Genomic DNA, 21,396 nt, shown 5'->3' with positions numbered 1-21,396 from the left:
GAGACAGAAGGAGATGCCGGGCATCGCGATCAAGTGGACTAAGGTGAGTTAAATTATTATTTATTTTTTTAACCCCTCCAGCGCTATTGTACTATGCATTCTGTATTCAGAATGCTATTATTTTCCCTTGTAATCTACAGAACACCGATCCCAAGCCCGAACTTCTGTGAAGAAGTTTGGGTACCAAACATGCGCGATTTTTCTCACACGAGTGCAAAACGCATTACAATGTTTTGCACTCGCGTGGAAAAATCGCGGGTGTTCCCGTAACGCACCCGCACATTGTCCCACAACGCCCGTGTGAAAGAGGCCTTACTACTACAGCTAAACGTATCAAACTGGTAAGAATATAGCTTGAGTGTTTGAGATCAGAGATGAGGCTTCACATGAGCAGTCGGCTGATGGGTCTGAGAAGTGATACTCTGGAAATAGACTGCTTTTTAACCCCTGTACCTCAAAAACAGCTGAAAATTTTTAATAAAATGCAGTCATACAAAAATTGCCCCGAAGGTTTCTATAGCCTTTATAGGTTACACTCCGTACTCTTGGGTAGGGTCAGATAGAGCACAAGATTTTTTTTTTAAGGTGCCCCAAATAGTTAATGTATTTGTCCTATCTACAAATTAACAATTAAAGTGTTATCGTTAAAAAAAAAAAAAAACTGCCAAAAAGTTTCTGTTTACATTGTTAAAGGGACGCGCCACCTTTTATTTGTGTCTATAATCAATAAATATTGAAGTCCAGCCTGTTTATCAGATATTGTCAGGATCGGTTTATGCTGTTTGTTCAACAGGAAGTGACATGTTTTTGCCTGGAAACCACCACTAAGATGCTGCTGTTGACAGATCCTTCATCCTTACACCGCGTTCGTAGTCCTGCTGTCGATCGGCCTTTGCCTTACTGATTTAATTAAAATACGTAACTCGCATACTAGATATTTGTACATGTGAGCATCAGGTCAAGCTGCACAAGGTAGAATTAAAATAAATGGATCAAATAAAATCCGTCAAGAGCATAAAACTACTTGCTGTTGGTTTCCATGTCAAAAAAAAAGGAAAAATTTTAAAAAATTGATAACGACAGAAAAATGTAGTTTTCAAAGATGGTGGATATGACACTGCTGATTATGGAGCTATTATAATAATTTTTTTTTTAAAGAGATACTACCTATATATTGTACTTTGGTTTTTTTTCCCCCTATAAAACAGTATTGGTTTCACCAATCTGCTCGGACCGAGGGATGTTCTATATCGGGGTGTACATATGTATATACTACAGGGTTGTGTTGGATGCCTTACGTTGGACTATTTGTACTTTTCATGTTTTCTACTTGGATGTGCCGATGTTAATAAACTCCTTTTTATATGCTGATGGATGTCATTGTAGTGCGGTTTTATAAAATCCTGCCACTAGATGGTGCACAGTGACCTCTCACATCGCCACCTGGTGACGCAGAACAGACTGCGGGGTATACGCAGATTTTTTCATGGGTCTCTGTTCACTAGAAGAAGGCCTGATAAGTGTAAGCACACAGTGGCGGTAAAGAAAAACTATAGTGCGGTATACTTTTTTTTTTTTTTCTTCTTATGTCGATATATGGCAGGCCTCCGTCGCAGATAAGACTTGAGTGAATATTTCCGATGGAAGGCTGGGAGGTAATGTATACACAGGCTTAGACAGGTGAATCCCCCGATGGGCCCCTAGACCCCGGCAGGGCCCCCACGATCAGTCATCTGGTAGCTTCTCGCTGCTGCCTTTACAAGTGGGCCCCCAGAATGAATTTTACTGTGCATACAGAGCCTTAAGGGTCATGCACACGACCATATGTATTTTGCGGTCCGCAAAAAACAAACGGATGACATCCGTTTTTTTGCGGATCCATTGTAACAACGCCTGTCCTTGTCCGCAAAACAGACAAGAATAGAACATGCTCTATTTACTTGCGGACATACACACGGCACACGGAGTCATTTCCGTTTTTAAAAATAAAAAAATACGGAAGAGACACGGATCCGTGATAAGATGGTCCGTTTTTTGCTCTACGTGTTTCACTGACACTGTACAGCTCCTTCTAATGGTCCATGCACGTAAAACACAGATGACATCTCTGTTGCGTCCGTGTTTTTCACGGATCCCTAGACGATAAAGGGGTGTGATCCGTGAACGCAGACAAAATAGAGCATGCTTCCGGATGTGTGAATACAAAGATTAAAAGCAATGGTGTGTGCTGTCCGTGGATCACCGACGCGTGAATGACGCCTTAGGCTGGGGTCACAGCGCGAATCACATGTTACCGTGACCTCAAACTTGCCAAACCGACCCTGCTGTCGTGGTCGCGACCCTATGGCTGTGTGAAGATCGCCGTGTAGCCCCAGCCTTAACCTTTGACGACATGTGCCACGGTGTCGGGGAAATTTCCGCAACGCTTCCGTGGGGTTTCGTCCCATACTACCGTTAAGCAAAAAGATAGAACATGTCCTATCTTTTTACAGAACGGCCGGATTGCGGACCCATTAAAGTGAATGGGTCCGCGATCCGCTGCCCCACGGTGGGTGTTTGTGCATTGCGGCCCGCACACATTCCTGTGCAAGAGGCCTAAGGCAAATGATGAATGAGAGGGGCCCGCTTTTTCCGCCACTTCACAAAAGTGTTGTGAGGGGGGTAAAGTCACCAATTTTGTCACGACCCAAATACGGCAAAAAGTAGCATTAAACAAATAATAAATGAGCGCCAGAGTGTCTGCCCTACGACACATCCCTCTAGGCCCCGTCTATACCAATCTTCTTTTTCCCCAGTGACCACACAAAAGCGGATGTTTTTGAACAGAATTGCATTTATTGTGCACAAACAGATCTCATTTCCAGCAGCTCTCGGCACAATGACACATTGGAATTGGCTTCTCCAGATCTGATTACATAGAGCGACTCAGGATTTATCAAAGCAAAAAAAAATCAGTATCCAAGCTCCGGGAATAGTCCCGCTATTCCGGAATAATGACATATTACAGACCGGCTGCACAGTAACAGTCCATGATGATTGTATAAAAGATCCCATTTTGTTTTTTGGGGTATTTTATTGCTGCGGTGGTCGTCTAGCTGTCATTGTAGAAATACTGGAGTACACGAAGTGGCAGGCAAGACACAGAGGCTGATAGCAAACCCAAAGCGATGGAAAGCAAAATATATATATATAAAAAATTCAATAAAACCTATAAAATGGGATTTTATTTTGATATAGTATTAGGTAGGAGTGACTCCTTCAGGACAGAGGCGTATAAGAACAAGCTTTGGGTAAATTATCACATAAAACTTAAAGGGGGTGTCTGACCATTTGATACTTGCTGGTCCCTTTCGAAACCCAGGAAATGAGCTCTCGACCAATCACAGGCGGAGGCGGGTCCCCACTGCAGCCTGTGATTGGTTGAACAGTTGCTTCCTGCATGTCAGGAGGAAGCGGAGACGGACCGGGGATCTTAAGGCTTTGGAACGGGAGAGCGTTGTGCGCTGAGTGAGATTATTTCAGACCATGTGGAACCTTTTAATGGTCAGACAATCCCTTTAAATGTTTGACACGGATGGATTTCTATGGGCAAAATAAATTATATAAACTCGCCGATCGTGTGGAGACGAGCGCATTTTTCAAGAAAAATGTAACCTAGCCCTTTACCAACACAACTGAACAGTAAGGGACTGTTCACACGGCAGAATTCGCCAAAATTTCAACGTCGATGGGACTGAAGCCTTGACTGCGTCAAGTAACGGTGTCCGGAGGGATGACACTTGAAACCGCAGTGAGTGTCAGCTCATGGTTTCACTCTATTCAATGGCGCTAAGCAGACTTTAACAGCATCAAAAGCCACCAGGTGAACGTACCCTTAAAGGCTATGTACATCTTCGGAGCCAATTTTATTTTATGATTGCATGTTCTTCATTTTTGGCTAAAAATCATTTTTACAATTGCCCTTTATTAAAAGTATTGAGCCTTTCTGTCACAAAGGATTAACTGTTTTTCTAGCTGTGTGACGGGTACTTTCACTTTCACTTTGTGCCGAGTAACCCTTATCTCTAAACTACTAAGAAGTCATAAACATTTACTTAGTCCACAGTCTTATCAGTAAGCTAAGTGAGCTATAATGAGTGTTTATAATGTCAGAGAGCAGAGATAAGGAGCCCGTCAGCTCCTGTTCTGACGGAAATAACAGAAAATCCAAAGGGTGTTACTAGAGAATCTCACCTCTGTACAAAAAAAAAGGCTCCATATTTTGAATAAAGACCAATTTTAAAAATTATTTTTAGCACAAAATAAGTACAATGCAATGATAAAAAAAAATGCCCCCAAAGGTAAACATAGCCTTTAAATCAGACTGTTAATACAGATTTAATTTTTTTCCTCAGTTGTGCTGGGTTATTAAAATAAAAAAAGTGATAAAAAAATATCCAAAGCTTCTTCTTACAGCCTTGGAGCCTTCATTGGAGTCTTTCTTAAGCTACTTTTACGCATTGTTAACACAAACATTTCAAACAAAAATTCTCTGTGAAAACTAAAAAAAAGCTTTGACATTAAACTAAATTTTTAAGATTGAAAAAAAAAAGAAGAAGAAAATTAAAATAGAGTTAGTTCATACAAGGAATGTTTACTATATAGGTAAAAATGTGCGCACAGTGATAGGAGAGACCCCCGGTGACTACAGTAGTCCGTATGCAACGCGTCAGCTCTTCACGTAGCGATTTGGATGCGGAGGTAGCAGATTTTGAGACGTCTTATTACGGTTATATTTTAGCCATTTATTGCATAATTTCAAGTGCAGTTTTCTGTCATAGATTTTTATAAGGCAGTATGGACTAATCCTCTCTAGGACACGTATCAGTGACGTTATGTCATGTATGATCTGCTAGGAACACGCAAAAACATTTCTACAAATTCTATTACTACATAGATTTTTTTCTAGAAATTTTTTGCCAATTTTTTGTTACCTTAAGTAAGAAAATAAAAACACGTCATTATCTCCTAAAATGCTCATTTCTATAGAATACTATTGAGGCAGGACCCTTGAAGGTGAAAATTCATGGAATTTTTGACAGATTTGTTTTCCAGGTGTGAAATATGATGGAATGTGGAGTGAGGGAGAGGCGAGGATTGATGGGACTTATATAGCAGTCTATGAAGTGCTCTGTTTCACAATCTGGCATCGCTTCAATCATTCCGGACGTTCCAAAAAATAATAAAAGGCAGATAATCCACAGCGTAGCTCAGACAGCAGGAATCTCCATGAAAAAAAGCTATTACATATTTATAATATTCTAGAAAAATATTGCACATTCTTCAGATATTTCTGTATCAGTTCTCCAAAAAATGTTTCCAGGAAAAAATTTAAATCATTTTGTTTGGAAGATTGAATAACTTATCCAGTGATTGCAGCGCGGCGCTTTGTTCCTGCTCCTCCTTAATGTGCTCGATCCCTGAAATTGCAAAAAGATAAGTTACACGTTTTTTAAATTTTTTATTAATTTTTACTTTTGAAAATTGCTTTCACTTAAGTTCCAGATGATGGCGCTAGAGCACAAGAGATGATGGTTCTGAGCGGGTGGGGAACGTACGCCCACATACTCATCAGCCCTGGAATGTTAATCCATTTAGAAGTATTAAGAATTTGCTAATTGGAAGCTATTTAATGTAAGTCAATTATAGAAACAGACCAAATCAAATTAGTAATTCTGAGCAGAAGCAATTACTTCCAAATATTCAGAAACTGTGTGCTTTTCTAAAGGGCAGAAAGGAGGGTTGTACTGTTCTCAGCGCTGCCCCCTACTGGGAACTGTACTTTGTATAAACTAATGAAGATTACCAAAGTACTTATATCTAAGGGCCATAACTAAAATAATACTACACCTACGTACAAGAATATTACTGCTATAATAGGGTCTCCTACGTACCAGAATATAACTACTATAATACTGCTCCTATGTACAAGAATATAACTACTATAATACTGCTGCTATGTACAGGAATATAACTACTATAATACTGCTCCTATGTACAAGAATATAACTACTATAATACTGCTCCTATGTACAAGAATATAACTACTATAATACTGCTCCTATGTACAAGAATATAACTACTATAATACTACCTCCTATGTACAAGAATATAACTACTATAATACTGCTTCCTATGTACAGGAATATAACTACTATAATACTGCCTCCTATGTACAAGAATATAACTACTATAATACTGCTCCTATGTACAAGAATATAACTACTATAATACTGCTCCTATGTACAAGAATATAACTACTATAATACTGCTCCTATGTACAAGAATATAACTACTATAATACTGCTCCTATGTACAAGAATATAACTACTATAATACTGCTCCTATGTACAAGAATATAACTACTATAATACTGCTCCTATGTACAGGAATATAACTACTATAATACTGCTCCTATGTACAAGAATATAACTACTATAATACTGCTCCTATGTACAAGAATATAACTACTATAATACTGCCTCCTATATACAAGAATATAACTACTATAATACTGCTCCTATGTACAAGAATATAACTACTATAATACTGCTCCTATGTACAAGAATATAACTACTATAATACTGCTCCTATGTACAAAAATATAACTACTATAATACTGCTCCTATGTACAAGAATATAACTACTATAATACTGCTCCTATGTACAAGAATATAACTACTATAATACTGCTCCTATGTACAAGAATATAACTACTATAATACTGCCTCCTATGTACAAGAATATAACTACTATAATACTGCCTCCTGTGTACAAGAATATAACTACTATAATACTGCTCCTATGTACAAGAATATAACTACTATAATACTGCTCCTATGTACAAGAATATAACTACTATAATACTGCTCCTATGTACAGGAATATAACTACTATAATACTGCCTCCTATGTACAAGAATATATCTACTATAATACTGCTCCTATGTACAAGAATATAACTACTATAATACTGCTCCTATGTACAAGAATATAACTACTATAATACTGCTCCTATGTACAAGGATATATCTACTATAATACTACCTCCTATGTACAAGAATATAACTACTATAATACTGCTCCTATATACAAGAATATAACTACTATAATACTGCCTCCTATGTACAAGAATATAACTACTATAATACTGCCTCCTATGTACAGGAATATAACTACTATAATACTGCTCCTATGTACAAGAATATATCTACTATAATACTGCCTCCTATGTACAAGAATATAACTACTATAATACTGCTCCTATGTACAAGAATATAACTACTATAATACTGCTCCTATGTACAAGAATATAACTACTATAATACTGCTCCTATGTACAAGAATATAACTACTATAATACTGCTCCTATGTACAAGAATATAACTACTATAATACGGCCTCCTATGTACAAGAATATAACTACTATAATACTGCTCCTATGTACAAGAATATAACTACTATAATACTGCTCCTATGTACAAGAATATAACTACTATAATACTGCCCCCTATGTACAAGAATATAACTACTATAATACTGCTCCTATGTACAAGAATATAACTACTATAATACTGCTCCTATGTACAAGAATATAACTACTATAATACTGCTCCTATGTACAAGAATATAACTACTATAATACTGCTCCTATGTACAAGAATATAACTACTATAATACTGCTCTTATGTACAGGAATATAACTACTATAATACTGCTCCTATGTACAAGAATATAACTACTATATTACTGCTCCTATGTACAAGAATATAACTACTATAATACTGCTCCTATGTACAAGAATATAACTACTATAATACTGCCTCCTATGTACAAGAATATAACTACTATAATACTGCTCCTATGTACAAGAATATAACTACTATATTACTGCTCCTATGTACAAGAATATAACTACTATAATACTGCCTCCTATGTACAAGAATATATCTACTATAATACTGCTCCTATGTACAAGAATAAAACTACTATAATACTGCTCCTATGTACAAGAATATAACTACTATAATACTGCTCCTATGTACAAGAATATAACTACTATAATACTGCTCCTATGTACAAGAATATAACTACTATAATACTGCTCCTATGTACAAGAATATAACTACTATAATACTGCTCCTATGTACAAGAATATAACTACTATAATACTGCTCCTATGTACAAGAATATAACTACTATAATACTGCTCCTATGTACAGGAATATAACTACTATAATATTGCTCCTATGTACAGGAATATAACTACTATAATACTGCTCCTATGTACAATAATATAACTATTATAATACTGCCTCCTATATACAAGAATATAACTACTATAATACTGCTCCTATGTACAAGAATATAACTACTATAATACTGCTCCTATGTACAAAAATATAACTACTATAATACTGCTCCTATGTACAAGAATATAACTAGTATAATACTGCTCCTATGTACAAGAATATAACTACTATAATACTGCTCCTATGTACAAGAATATAACTACTATAATACTGCTCCTATGTACAAAAATATAACTACTATAATACTGCTCCTATGTACAAGAATATAACTACTATAATACTGCCTCCTATGTACAAGAATATAACTACTATAATACTGCTCCTATGTACAAGAATATAACTACTATAATACTGCTCCTATGTACAAGAATATAACTACTATAATACTGCCTCCTATGTACAAGAATATAACTACTATAATACTGCCTCCTATGTACAAGAATATCACTACTATAATACTGCCTCCTGTGTACAAGAATATAACTACTATAATACTGCTCCTATGTACAAGAATATAACTACTATAATACTGCTCCTATGTACAAGAATATAACTACTATAATACTGCTCCTATGTACAGGAATATAACTACTATAATACTGCCTCCTATGTACAAGAATATATCTACTATAATACTGCTCCTATGTACAAGAATATAACTACTATAATACTGCTCCTATGTACAAGAATATAACTACTATAATACTGCTCCTATGTACAAGGATATATCTACTATAATACTACCTCCTATGTACAAGAATATAACTACTATAATACTGCTCCTATATACAAGAATATAACTACTATAATACTGCCTCCTATGTACAAGAATATAACTACTATAATACTGCCTCCTATGTACAGGAATATAACTACTATAATACTGCTCCTATGTACAAGAATATATCTACTATAATACTGCCTCCTATGTACAAGAATATAACTACTATAATACTGCTCCTATGTACAAGAATATAACTACTATAATACTGCTCCTATGTACAAGAATATAACTACTATAATACGGCCTCCTATGTACAAGAATATAACTACTATAATACTGCTCCTATGTACAAGAATATAACTACTATAATACTGCTCCTATGTACAAGAATATAACTACTATAATACTGCCCCCTATGTACAAGAATATAACTACTATAATACTGCTCCTATGTACAAGAATATAACTACTATAATACTGCCTCCTATGTACAAGAATATAACTACTATAATACTGCTCCTATGTACAAGAATATAACTACTATAATACTGCCTCCTATGTACAAGAATATAACTACTATAATACTGCTCCTATGTACAAGAATATAACTACTATATTACTGCTCCTATGTACAAGAATATAACTACTATAATACTGCCTCCTATGTACAAGAATATATCTACTATAATACTGCTCCTATGTACAAGAATAAAACTACTATAATACTGCTCCTATGTACAAGAATATAACTACTATAATACTGCTCCTATGTACAAGAATATAACTACTATAATACTGCTCCTATGTACAAGAATATAACTACTATAATACTGCTCCTATGTACAAGAATATAACTACTATAATACTGCTCCTATGTACAAGGATATATCTACTATAATACTGCTCCTATGTACAAGAATATAACTACTATAATACTGCTCCTATGTACAAGAATATAACTACTATAATACTGCTCCTATGTACAAGAATATAACTACTATAATACTGCTCCTATGTACAAGAATATAACTACTATAATACTGCTCCTATGTACAAGGATATATCTACTATAATACTGCTCCTATGTACAAGAATATAACTACTATAATACTGCCTCCTATGTACAGGAATATAACTACTATAATACTGCTCCTATGTACAAGAATATAACTACTATAATACTGCTCCTATGTACAAGAATATAACTACTAGAATACTGCTCCTATGTACAAGAATATAATTACTATAATACTGCCTCCTATGTACAAGAATATAACTACTATAATACTGCTCCTATGTACAAGAATATAACTACTATAATACTGCCCCTATGTACAAGAATATAACTACTATAATACTGCCTCCTATGTACAGGAATATAACTACTATAATACTGCTCCTATGTACAAGAATATAACTACTATAATACTGCTCCTATGTACAGGAATATAACTACTAGAATACTGCTCCTATGTACAAGAATATAACTACTATAATACTGCTCCTATGTACAAGAATATAACTGCTATAATACTGCTCCTATGTACAGTAATATAACTACTATAATACTGCTCCTATGTACAAGAATATAACTACTATAATACTGCTCCTATGTACAAGAATATAACTACTATAATACTGCTCCTATGTACAAGAATATAACTACTATAATACTGCTCCTATGTACAAGAATATAACTACTATAATACTGCTCCTATGTACAAGAATATAACTGCTATAATACTGCTCCTATGTACAGTAATATAACTACTATAATACTGCTCCTATGTACAAGAATATATCTACTATAATACTGCCTCCTATGTACAAGAATATAACTACTATAATACTGCTCCTATGTACAAGAATATAACTACTATAATACTGCTCCTATGTACAAGAATATAACTACTATAATACTGCTCCTATGTACAGGAATATAACTACTATAATACTGCTCCTATGTACAATAATATAACTATTATAATACTGCCTCATATATACAAGAATATAACTACTATAATACTGCTCCTATGTACAAGAATATAACTACTATAATACTGCTCCTATGTACAAGAATATAACTACTATAATACTGCTCCTATGTACAAGAATATAACTACTATAATACTGCTCCTATGTACAAAAATATAACTACTATAATACTGCTCCTATGTACAAGAATATAACTACTATAATACTGCTCCTATGTACAAGGATATATCTACTATAATACTGCTCCTATGTACAAGAATATAACTACTATAATACTGCCTCCTATGTACAATAATATAACTACTATAATACTGCTCCTATGTACAAGAATATAACTACTATAATACTGCTCCTATGTACAATAATATACCTATTATAATACTGCCTCCTATATACAAGAATATAACTACTATAATACTGCTCCTATGTACAAGAATATAACTACTATAATACTGCTCCTATGTACAGGAATATAACTACTATAATACTGCCTCCTATGTACAAGAATATAACTGCTATAATACTGCTCCTATGTACAAGGATATATCTACTATAATACTGCTCCTATGTACAAGAATATAACTACTATAATACTGCCTCCTACGTACAAGAATATAACTACTATAATACTGCCTCCTATGTACAAGAATATAACTACTATAATACTGCTCCTATGTACAAGAATATAACTACTATAATACTGCTCCTATGTACAAGAATATAACTACTATAATACTGCCTCCTATGTACAGGGATATAACTACTAGAATACTGCTCCTATGTACAAGAATATAACTGCTATAATACTGCTCCTATGTACAAGAATATAACTACTATAATACTGCTCCTATGTACAAGAATATAACTACTATAATACTGCCTCCTATGTACAAGAATATAACTACTATAATACTGCTCCTATGTACAAGGATATATCTACTATAATACTGCTCCTATGTACAAGAATATAACTACTATAATACTGCCTCCTATGTACAGGAATATAACTACTATAATACTGCTCCTATGTACAAGAATATAACTACTATAATACTGCTCCTATGTACAAGAATATAACTACTATAATACTGCCTCCTATGTACAAGAATATAACTACTATAATACTGCTTCTATGTACAAGAATATAACTACTATAATACTGCCTCCTATGTACAAGAATATAACTACTATAATACTGCTCCTATGTACAAGAATATAACTACTATAATACTGCTCCTATGTACAAGAATATAACTACTATAATACTGCCTCCTATGTACAAGAATATAACTACTATAATACTGCTCCTATGTACAAGAATATAACTACTATAATACTGCTCCTATGTACAAGAATATAACTACTATAATACTGCCTCCTATGTACAGGGATATAACTACTAGAATACTGCTCCTATGTACAAGAATATAACTGCTATAATACTGCTCCTATGTACAAGAATATAACTACTATAATACTGCTCCTATGTACAAGAATATAACTACTATAATACTGCCTCCTATGTACAAGAATATAACTACTATAATACTGCTCCTATGTACAAGGATATATCTACTATAATACTGCTCCTATGTACAAGAATATAACTACTATAATACTGCCTCCTATGTACAGGAATATAACTACTATAATACTGCTCCTATGTACAAGAATATAACTGCTATAATACTGCTCCTATGTACAAGAATATAACTACTATAATACTGCTCCTATGTACAAGAATATAACTACTATAATACTGCCTCCTATGTACAAGAATATAACTACTATAATACTGCTTCTATGTACAAGAATATAACTGCTATAATACTGCTCCTATGTACAAGGATATATCTACTATAATACTGCTCCTATGTACAAGAATATAACTACTATAATACTGCCTCCTACGTACAAGAATATAACTACTATAATACTGCCTCCTATGTACAAGAATATAACTACTATAATACTGCTCCTATGTACAAGAATATAACTACTATAATACTGCTCCTATGTACAAGAATATAACTACTATAATACTGCCTCCTATGTACAGGGATATAACTACTAGAATACTGCTCCTATGTACAAGAATATAACTGCTATAATACTGCTCCTATGTACAAGAATATAACTACTATAATACTGCTCCTATGTACAAGAATATAACTACTATAATACTGCCTCCTATGTACAAGAATATAACTACTATAATACTGCTCCTATGTACAAGGATATATCTACTATAATACTGCTCCTATGTACAAGAATATAACTACTATAATACTGCCTCCTATGTACAGGAATATAACTACTATAATACTGCTCCTATGTACAAGAATATAACTACTATAATACTGCTCCTATGTACAAGAATATAACTACTATAATACTGCCTCCTATGTACAAGAATATAACTACTATAATACTGCTTCTATGTACAAGAATATAACTACTATAATACTGCCTCCTATGTACAAGAATATAACTACTATAATACTGCTCCTATGTACAAGAATATAACTACTATAATACTGCTCCTATGTACAAGAATATAACTACTATAATACTGCCTCCTATGTACAAGAATATAACTACTATAATACTGCTCCTATGTACAAGAATATAACTACTATAATACTGCTCCTATGTACAAGAATATAACTACTATAATACTGCCTCCTATGTACAGGGATATAACTACTAGAATACTGCTCCTATGTACAAGAATATAACTGCTATAATACTGCTCCTATGTACAAGAATATAACTACTATAATACTGCTCCTATGTACAAGAATATAACTACTATAATACTGCCTCCTATGTACAAGAATATAACTACTATAATACTGCTCCTATGTACAAGGATATATCTACTATAATACTGCTCCTATGTACAAGAATATAACTACTATAATACTGCCTCCTATGTACAGGAATATAACTACTATAATACTGCTCCTATGTACAAGAATATAACTGCTATAATACTGCTCCTATGTACAAGAATATAACTACTATAATACTGCTCCTATGTACAAGAATATAACTACTATAATACTGCCTCCTATGTACAAGAATATAACTACTATAATACTGCTTCTATGTACAAGAATATAACTACTATAATACTGCCTCCTATGTACAAGAATATAACTACTATAATACTGCTCCTATGTACAAGAATATAACTACTATAATACTGCTCCTATGTACAAGAATATAACTACTATAATACTGCTCCTATGTACAAGAATATAACTACTATAATACTGCTCCTATGTACAAGAATATACCTACTATAATACTGCTCCTATGTACAAGAATATAACTACTATAATACTGCTCCTATGTATAAGAATATAACTACTATAATACTGCCCCCTGGCAGTGTGTGCCAGCAGCGCGGTCTTACAGTGTGTATAGCTACAAGATCCTGGAGTTGCTCCATGGTCTATCGCGGTTTCCTTTCGATCTCATATGATCTTGCATCGGAGCGGCCTGTAAAAGAAGACGTCCACAGATGATACAGTGCGGTGGTCGTAGATTGTATGACTGTCTGGGTACAGTCAGCAGCTATACAGTTCTGTGCTACCCCCCACAGGACATAAGGTAAGTAGCGGACCTACCATGGAAAGTCCGTCTCCAGAGGCCATGTCTCCTGAGCCGATATGTGTCAGATGGACAAAGTTCATGGGTTCTCCTATCATGGAGCGATCAATCCTTCTCCTCTTCTTCTGCATCAGACAAAGCACATGGTGAAGCCATTGTGTATCCGACATAAACAGGTGTATCTAAGCCTATCATACGTGATACCATCTGCTGAGCTGTGTATCTAATCCTATCCTGTGTGATACTGTCTGCTGAGCTGTGTATCTAATCCTATCCTGTGTGATACTGTCTGCTGAGCTGTGTATCTAATCCTATCCTGTGTGATACTGTCTGCTGAGCAGTGTATCTAATCCTATCCTGTGTGATACTGTCTGCTGAGCTGTGTATCTAATCCTATCCTGTGTGATACTGACTGCTGAGCTGTGTATCTAATCCTATCCTGTGTGATACTGTCTGCTGAGCTGTGTATCTAATCCTACTCTGTGTGATACTGTCTCAGGTAACCACATGTAGCGTGTCAGGCAGAACATGACAGGAGTAGTGGGGGATGTTTGTGGTAGTAGTGCTCTGTGGGTTGCTATCTCTGCCTCCAGGCCCTCCCCTTAAGGTCAGTGGCAGATCAGTGAGGACACATGGGTGGCAGCTGTACTCAGGAGTACACACATGTTCCTGGCTGATAGTATAGGGGAATGTTTCCTCGCTGCCTTGATAATTTACTGAAATCCTCTGCGTGCTGTGGGGCTGTGTCGGTGCAGGGCCGGGCCTTCCTGTTTTCACCACCTCGGCAGTTTCCTGTAGACACTTACACACTGAAAACACGGCTTTCTCAAGAACCTGGTGAAGGTCATGGACACCTCTGTATTACACACAGCTGTCCTGCTCCCTGTAGATTGTCACAGCTCCGCCCCTGTGCATCCCTGAACCCCTCTCCTCTGGACTCTGCCTTAAAGTCTCCACTTCAGACAATCCCTACTTGTTAGAAAGGTCTGTGGACATCAAGCTGATCATATGGTGTCCCCCTCTATCCGTGGAGCAGCCTCTAAGTAACTGCTCACTTTCCCTGCAGCGCCTCCACAGGGGAGATCAGGTATTACAATGGACAGGTCCTCCAGAGAGAGATGTATCTCGTAGTGAAGAGGTGACGACTCTGACCAGAGGACCAACCCCCCCCCACCCGTTAACTCAGAATACCCCAAGTAGGTAAATGAAATTATGTTTCCTAAACTAGACAACCCCTTTAAAAAGTTTTAAAAAACTGGCCCTTTAAAAAGTCCTTTGCTGTTACGGTTTTGCCAAATTTATTAACGGCTGTTAATTTCTAATGAAACATAACATTCAGTGCGGCCCCCGGCAGTGAGTGGCGGAGGACACCGGGAGGTCTGGGGGAATGTAAGAAATTCCTTAAAAATCAGCCAAACAGCGCGTCAATTATTAACCCGTGCAGGGAGGGGGCGCCACTCTACAAGCTGCTCCGTCCCCTTACTGTCACACTTCACAGGAACAACGCTATTGTGGCTCCATGTTTAACTGTTTCTCTTCAGTTGTCTATGGTGGTATTACATGAGCACCGAGTGGCGGTATTATATGAGCCCTGTGTGGTGGTATAAAACTGCCATACAGTGCTCAAATAATATGAGCTCAGTGTGGCAGTATAATATGAGCTCAGTATGGCGGAATTATATGAGCAGTGTATGGTGGTATTATATAAGCCCAGTGAGGTGGTATTATCTGAGCTCAGTATGGCAGTATCATATGAGCTCAGTATGGCGGTATTATATGAGCCCTGTGTGGCAGTATTCTTTGAGCTATATATGGTGGTATTATATGAGCTCTGGTAACGTTATATAAGCTCTAGATGAATATATTATATGAGTACTGTTTGGTGCTAATATATGAGCACTGTATAGTGGTATTTTATGACTATTAGATGGTAGCATTATATAAGCTCTAGAGATGAAGATATTATATGACATCTGTAAGGCGGTGTCATATGAGCTCAGTATGGCAGTATCATATGAGCTCGGTATGGCAGTATTATATGAGCTCAGTATGGCACTATCATATGAGCTCTGTATGGCAGTATTATTATATATGCTCAGTATGGAAGCATTATATGAGCCCACTGTTGCAGTATCATATGAGCTCGGTATGGCAGTATTATATATGTTCATTATGGCAGTATTATATGAGCTTAGTATGGCAGTATTATATGAGCTGTGTATGGCAGTATTATAAATGCTCAGTATGGCAGTATTATATATGCTCAGTATGGCAGTATTATATGAGCTCAGTATGGCAGTATTATATATGTTCATTATGGCAGTATTATATGAGCTCAGTATGGCAGTATTATATATACTCAGTATGGCAGTATTATATATGCTCAGTATGGCAGTATTATATATACTCAGTATGGCAGTATTATATATGCTCAGTATGGCAGTATTATATGAGCTGTGTATGGCAGTATTATATATGCTCAGTATGGCAGTATTATATGAGCTGTGTATGGCAGTATAATATATGTTCATTATGGCAGTATTATATGAGCTGTGTATGGCAGTATTATATATGCTCAGTATGGCAGTATTATATGTACTCAGTATGGCAGTATTATATATGTACATTATGGCAGTATTATATATGCTCAGTATGGCAGTATTATATGTACTCAGTAAGGCAGTATTATATATGTTCATTATGGCAGTATTATATGTGCTCTGTCTGTAAACAAACCCAGCAGGATATTCTTGTCTCCGGTGTCTGTATACTGATGGAGGCAGTAGCCTCGGCAGTGTTAATGCTGTCATTTCACTGCTCCCGCTGCCCTGGACCACCCCTGTAGATAAACACCAGGGGGTGGGGGGGCGGTAGGTCGGGGGTCAGGGTTTTAGGGCTTTTTAAAGAGTAAAATTATCAGTAATTATTAAGAAACAAATATTTCTGTGAGGTTTAGATATTTGGCGGTGTCTCCAGCCTCTGCCAGTGTTCTGCAGCCTCCTGCTGACCACTCATTCCATGATATGAAGGCCTCTCAGAGGACGGGCCATCAGTGTTAACATCCTGGACAACCCCTTTAATTTCCATAAAAGGGGCGGGGCTGTGACAACTGTGAGAAAGTGGTTGTCTCCCTGTCATAAACATGGGATCAAATGGCGAATGGGTGAACAGGTAAAGCAAGGGTAGAGGAGGAGCAGACATAGTATAAAACCGCCATATAATCACCGACTTACCGGTTGTGGCTTTTCTACCACACAGCAGCCTAGTTTATGCCAAAAGTCGCTCATTTTTGAGACTTCCAGTTTGGTTCTAATTCTGTGTGGCCGACGCCAGAAGATCCCGAGTCGGATCAGAAGAAATCCTCGAAGGAAACGGGTCGGATCACTCCATCAGACAGCCAATCCCAGCCGATAGCCTTACCGCTAAGGGAGGATAAATCTATTTATTTTCCTGCAATAAAAAAAAAGTTATAAAATATATATATAAATATGTAAAATATAGATAATATATAAAATACCCATCATATATGTCAATATATAAAATATATATATAAAAAATAATCTGTAACCCTCTAGAGTTACTGTGGAAACACAAATTAAAAAACCCACTAAAAACAGCAAAAAACAGTAAAAAAAATAAGCAAATCCTAATTAACTAGTCACAAAAAGGTAATTTTTCATGAATTCCAGGCCTCAGGATCCCCCTTGATGCTACTGTCATACCAAGAAACACTCGAGTCTCAACCTGTCATCTACGGGGGGTCGGGCCTCACCCTACGTGCTTCATATCGTCAAATACCGCAGGTGGCATGAGAACAGGAAGTTACAGCCTATTATACAAGACTGAGCACAGGAAACCGAGCGGCACGAGGCCTTCTCCTCATCCACATCAAGTGCTGTTTTTACAGAAGAATTACAAGGTCCCTTCTGTGGTCACAAACAAAACCGCAACATGTGGCAGATCAGGACTGTCTACTGCAGGTCAGGGCGGGAACAGAATGCGAGTGACTGACTGGAGACTGATAGGATGGGTACAATACAGCTGCTCCTATTCTACAGGAGGCGGTATTATAGTTATATTCTTCTATACATAGGAGCAGTATTATAGTAGTTATACCCTTGTACATAGGAGCAGTATTATAGTAGTTATATTCTTGTACATAGGAGCAGTATTATAGTAGTTATATTCTTGTACATAGGAGCAGTATTATAGTAGTTATATTCTTGTACATAGGAGGCAGTATTATAGTAGTTATATTCTTGTACATAGGAGCAGTATTATAGTAGTTATATTCTTGTACATAGGAGCAGTATTATAGTAGTTATATTCTTGTACATAGGAGCAGTATTATAGTAGTTATATTCTTGTACATAGGAGCAGTATTATAGTAGTTATATTCTTGTACATAGGAGCAGTATTATAGTAGTTATATTCTTGTACATAGGAGCAGTATTATAGTAGTTATATTCTTGTACATAGGAGCAGTATTATAGTAGTTATATTCTTGTACATAGGAGGCAGTATTATAGTAGTTATATTCTTGTACATAGGAGCAGTATTATAGTAGTTATATTCTTGTACATAGGAGCAGTATTATAGTAGTTATATTCTTGTACATAGGAGCAGTATTATAGTAGTTATATTCTTGTACATAGGAGCAGTATTATAGTAGTTATATTCTTGTACATAGGAGCAGTATTATAGTAGTTATATTCCTGTACATAGGAGCAGTATTATAGTAGTTATATTCTTGTACATAGGAGCAGTATTATAGTAGTTATATTCTTGTACATAGGAGCAGTATTATAGTAGTTATATTCTTGTACATAGGAGCAGTATTATAGTAGTTATATTCTTGTACATAGGAGCAGTATTATAGTAGTTATATTCTTGTACATAGGAGCAGTATTATAGTAGTTATATTCTTGTACATAGGAGCAGTATTATAGTAGTTATATTCTTGTACATAGGAGCAGTATTATAGTAGTTATATTCTTGTACATAGGAGGCAGTATTATAGTAGTTATATTCTTGTACATAGGAGCAGTATTATAGTAGTTATATTCTTGTACATAGGAGGCAGTATTATAGTAGTTATATTCTTGTACATAGGAGCAGTATTATAGTAGTTATATTCTTGTACATAGGAGGCAGTATTATAGTAGTTATATTCTTGTACATAGGAGCAGTATTATAGTAGTTATATTCTTGTACATAGGAGCAGTATTATAGTAGTTATATTCTTGTACATAGGAGCAGTATTATAGTAGTTATATTCTTGTACATAGGAGCAGTATTATAGTAGTTATATTCTTGTACATAGGAGCAGTATTATAGTAGTTATATTCTTGTACATAGGAGGCAGTATTATAGTAGTTATATTCTTGTACATAGGAGCAGTATTATAGTAGTTATATTCTTGTACATAGGAGCAGTATTATAGTAGTTATATTCTTGTACATAGGAGCAGTATTATAGTAGTTATATTCTTGTACATAGGAGCAGTATTATAGTAGTTATATCCTGTACATAGGAGGCAGTATTATAGTAGTTATATTCTTGTACATAGGAGCAGTATTATAGTAGTTATATTCTTGTACATAGGAGCAGTATTATAGTAGTTATATTCTTGTACATAGGAGCAGTATTATAGTAGTTATATTCTTGTACATAGGAGGCAGTATTATAGTAGTTATATTCTTGTACATAGGAGCAGTATTATAGTAGTTATATTCTTGTACATAGGAGGCAGTATTATAGTAGTTATATTCTTGTACATAGGAGCAGTATTATAGTAGTTATATTCTTGTACATAGGAGCAGTATTATAGTAGTTATATTCTTGTACATAGGAGACAGTATTATAGTAGTTATATTCTTGTACATAGGAGGCAGTATTATAGTAGTTATATTCTTGTACATAGGAGGCAGTATTATAGTAGTTATATTCTTGTACATAGGAGGCAGTATTATAGTACAGTAGTTATATTCTTGTACATAGGAGCAGTATTATAGTAGTTATATTCTTGTACATAGGAGCAGTATTATAGTAGTTATATTCTTGTACATAGGAGCAGTATTATAGTAGTTATATTCTTGTACATAGGAGCAGTATTATAGTAGTTATATTCTTGTACATAGGAGCAGTATTATAGTAGTTATATTCTTGTACATAGGAGCAGTATTATAGTAGTTATATTCTTGTACATAGGAGCAGTATTATAGTAGTTATATTCTTGTACATAGGAGCAGTATTATAGTAGTTATATTCTTGTACATAGGAGGCAGTATTATAGTAGTTATATTCTTGTACATAGGAGGCAGTATTATAGTAGTTATATTCTTGTACATAGGAGCAGTATTATAGTAGTTATATCCTGTACATAGGAGGCAGTATTATAGTAGTTATATTCTTGTACATAGGAGCAGTATTATAGTAGTTATATTCTTGTACATAGGAGCAGTATTATAGTAGTTATATTCCTGTACATAGGAGGCAGTATTATAGTAGTTATATTCTTGTACATAGGAGCAGTATTATAGTAGTTATATTCTTGTACATAGGAGCAGTATTATAGTAGTTATATCCTTGTACATAGGAGCAGTATTATAGTAGTTATATTCTTGTACATAGGAGGCAGTATTATAGTAGTTATATTCTTGTACATAGGAGCAGTATTATAGTAGTTATACTCTTGTACACAGGAGCA

At 35.4% G+C, this 21,396-nt stretch overlaps 1 protein-coding gene and 1 long non-coding RNA gene across 2 annotated transcripts in view; one reads left to right on the top strand and one right to left on the bottom strand.

Annotated features, from left to right (window-relative positions):
- Positions 1–94: 94 nt before the first annotated feature.
- On the top strand, positions 95–733 carry LOC120981774. The gene is made up of 2 exons (XR_005774749.1): positions 95–129; positions 325–733. It is a non-coding gene; the product is annotated as an uncharacterized LOC120981774 (long non-coding RNA).
- Positions 734–4,961: 4,228 nt separating this feature from the next.
- CDC42SE1 (CDC42 small effector 1) overlaps positions 4,962–21,396 on the bottom strand; it is a 64,105-nt gene continuing 47,670 nt past the window's right edge. Inside the window, exons 2-5 of the mRNA XM_040411477.1 lie at positions 17,921–18,137; positions 14,705–14,812; positions 14,491–14,576; positions 4,962–5,459 (exon numbers count right to left, since the gene is read on the bottom strand). Of these exons, the coding sequence (XP_040267411.1) occupies positions 14,502–14,576; positions 14,705–14,812; positions 17,921–17,974 (237 nt within the window). The 5' untranslated portion in view covers positions 17,975–18,137 and the 3' untranslated portion in view covers positions 4,962–5,459; positions 14,491–14,501. The remainder of the gene's footprint in view (positions 5,460–14,490; positions 14,577–14,704; positions 14,813–17,920; positions 18,138–21,396) is intronic.

This window comes from Bufo bufo, chromosome 11, assembly GCF_905171765.1.
Source record: "Bufo bufo chromosome 11, aBufBuf1.1, whole genome shotgun sequence".
NCBI lineage: Eukaryota > Metazoa > Chordata > Amphibia > Anura > Bufonidae > Bufo > Bufo bufo.
This window is presented reverse-complemented; position numbering and strand designations above follow the sequence as displayed.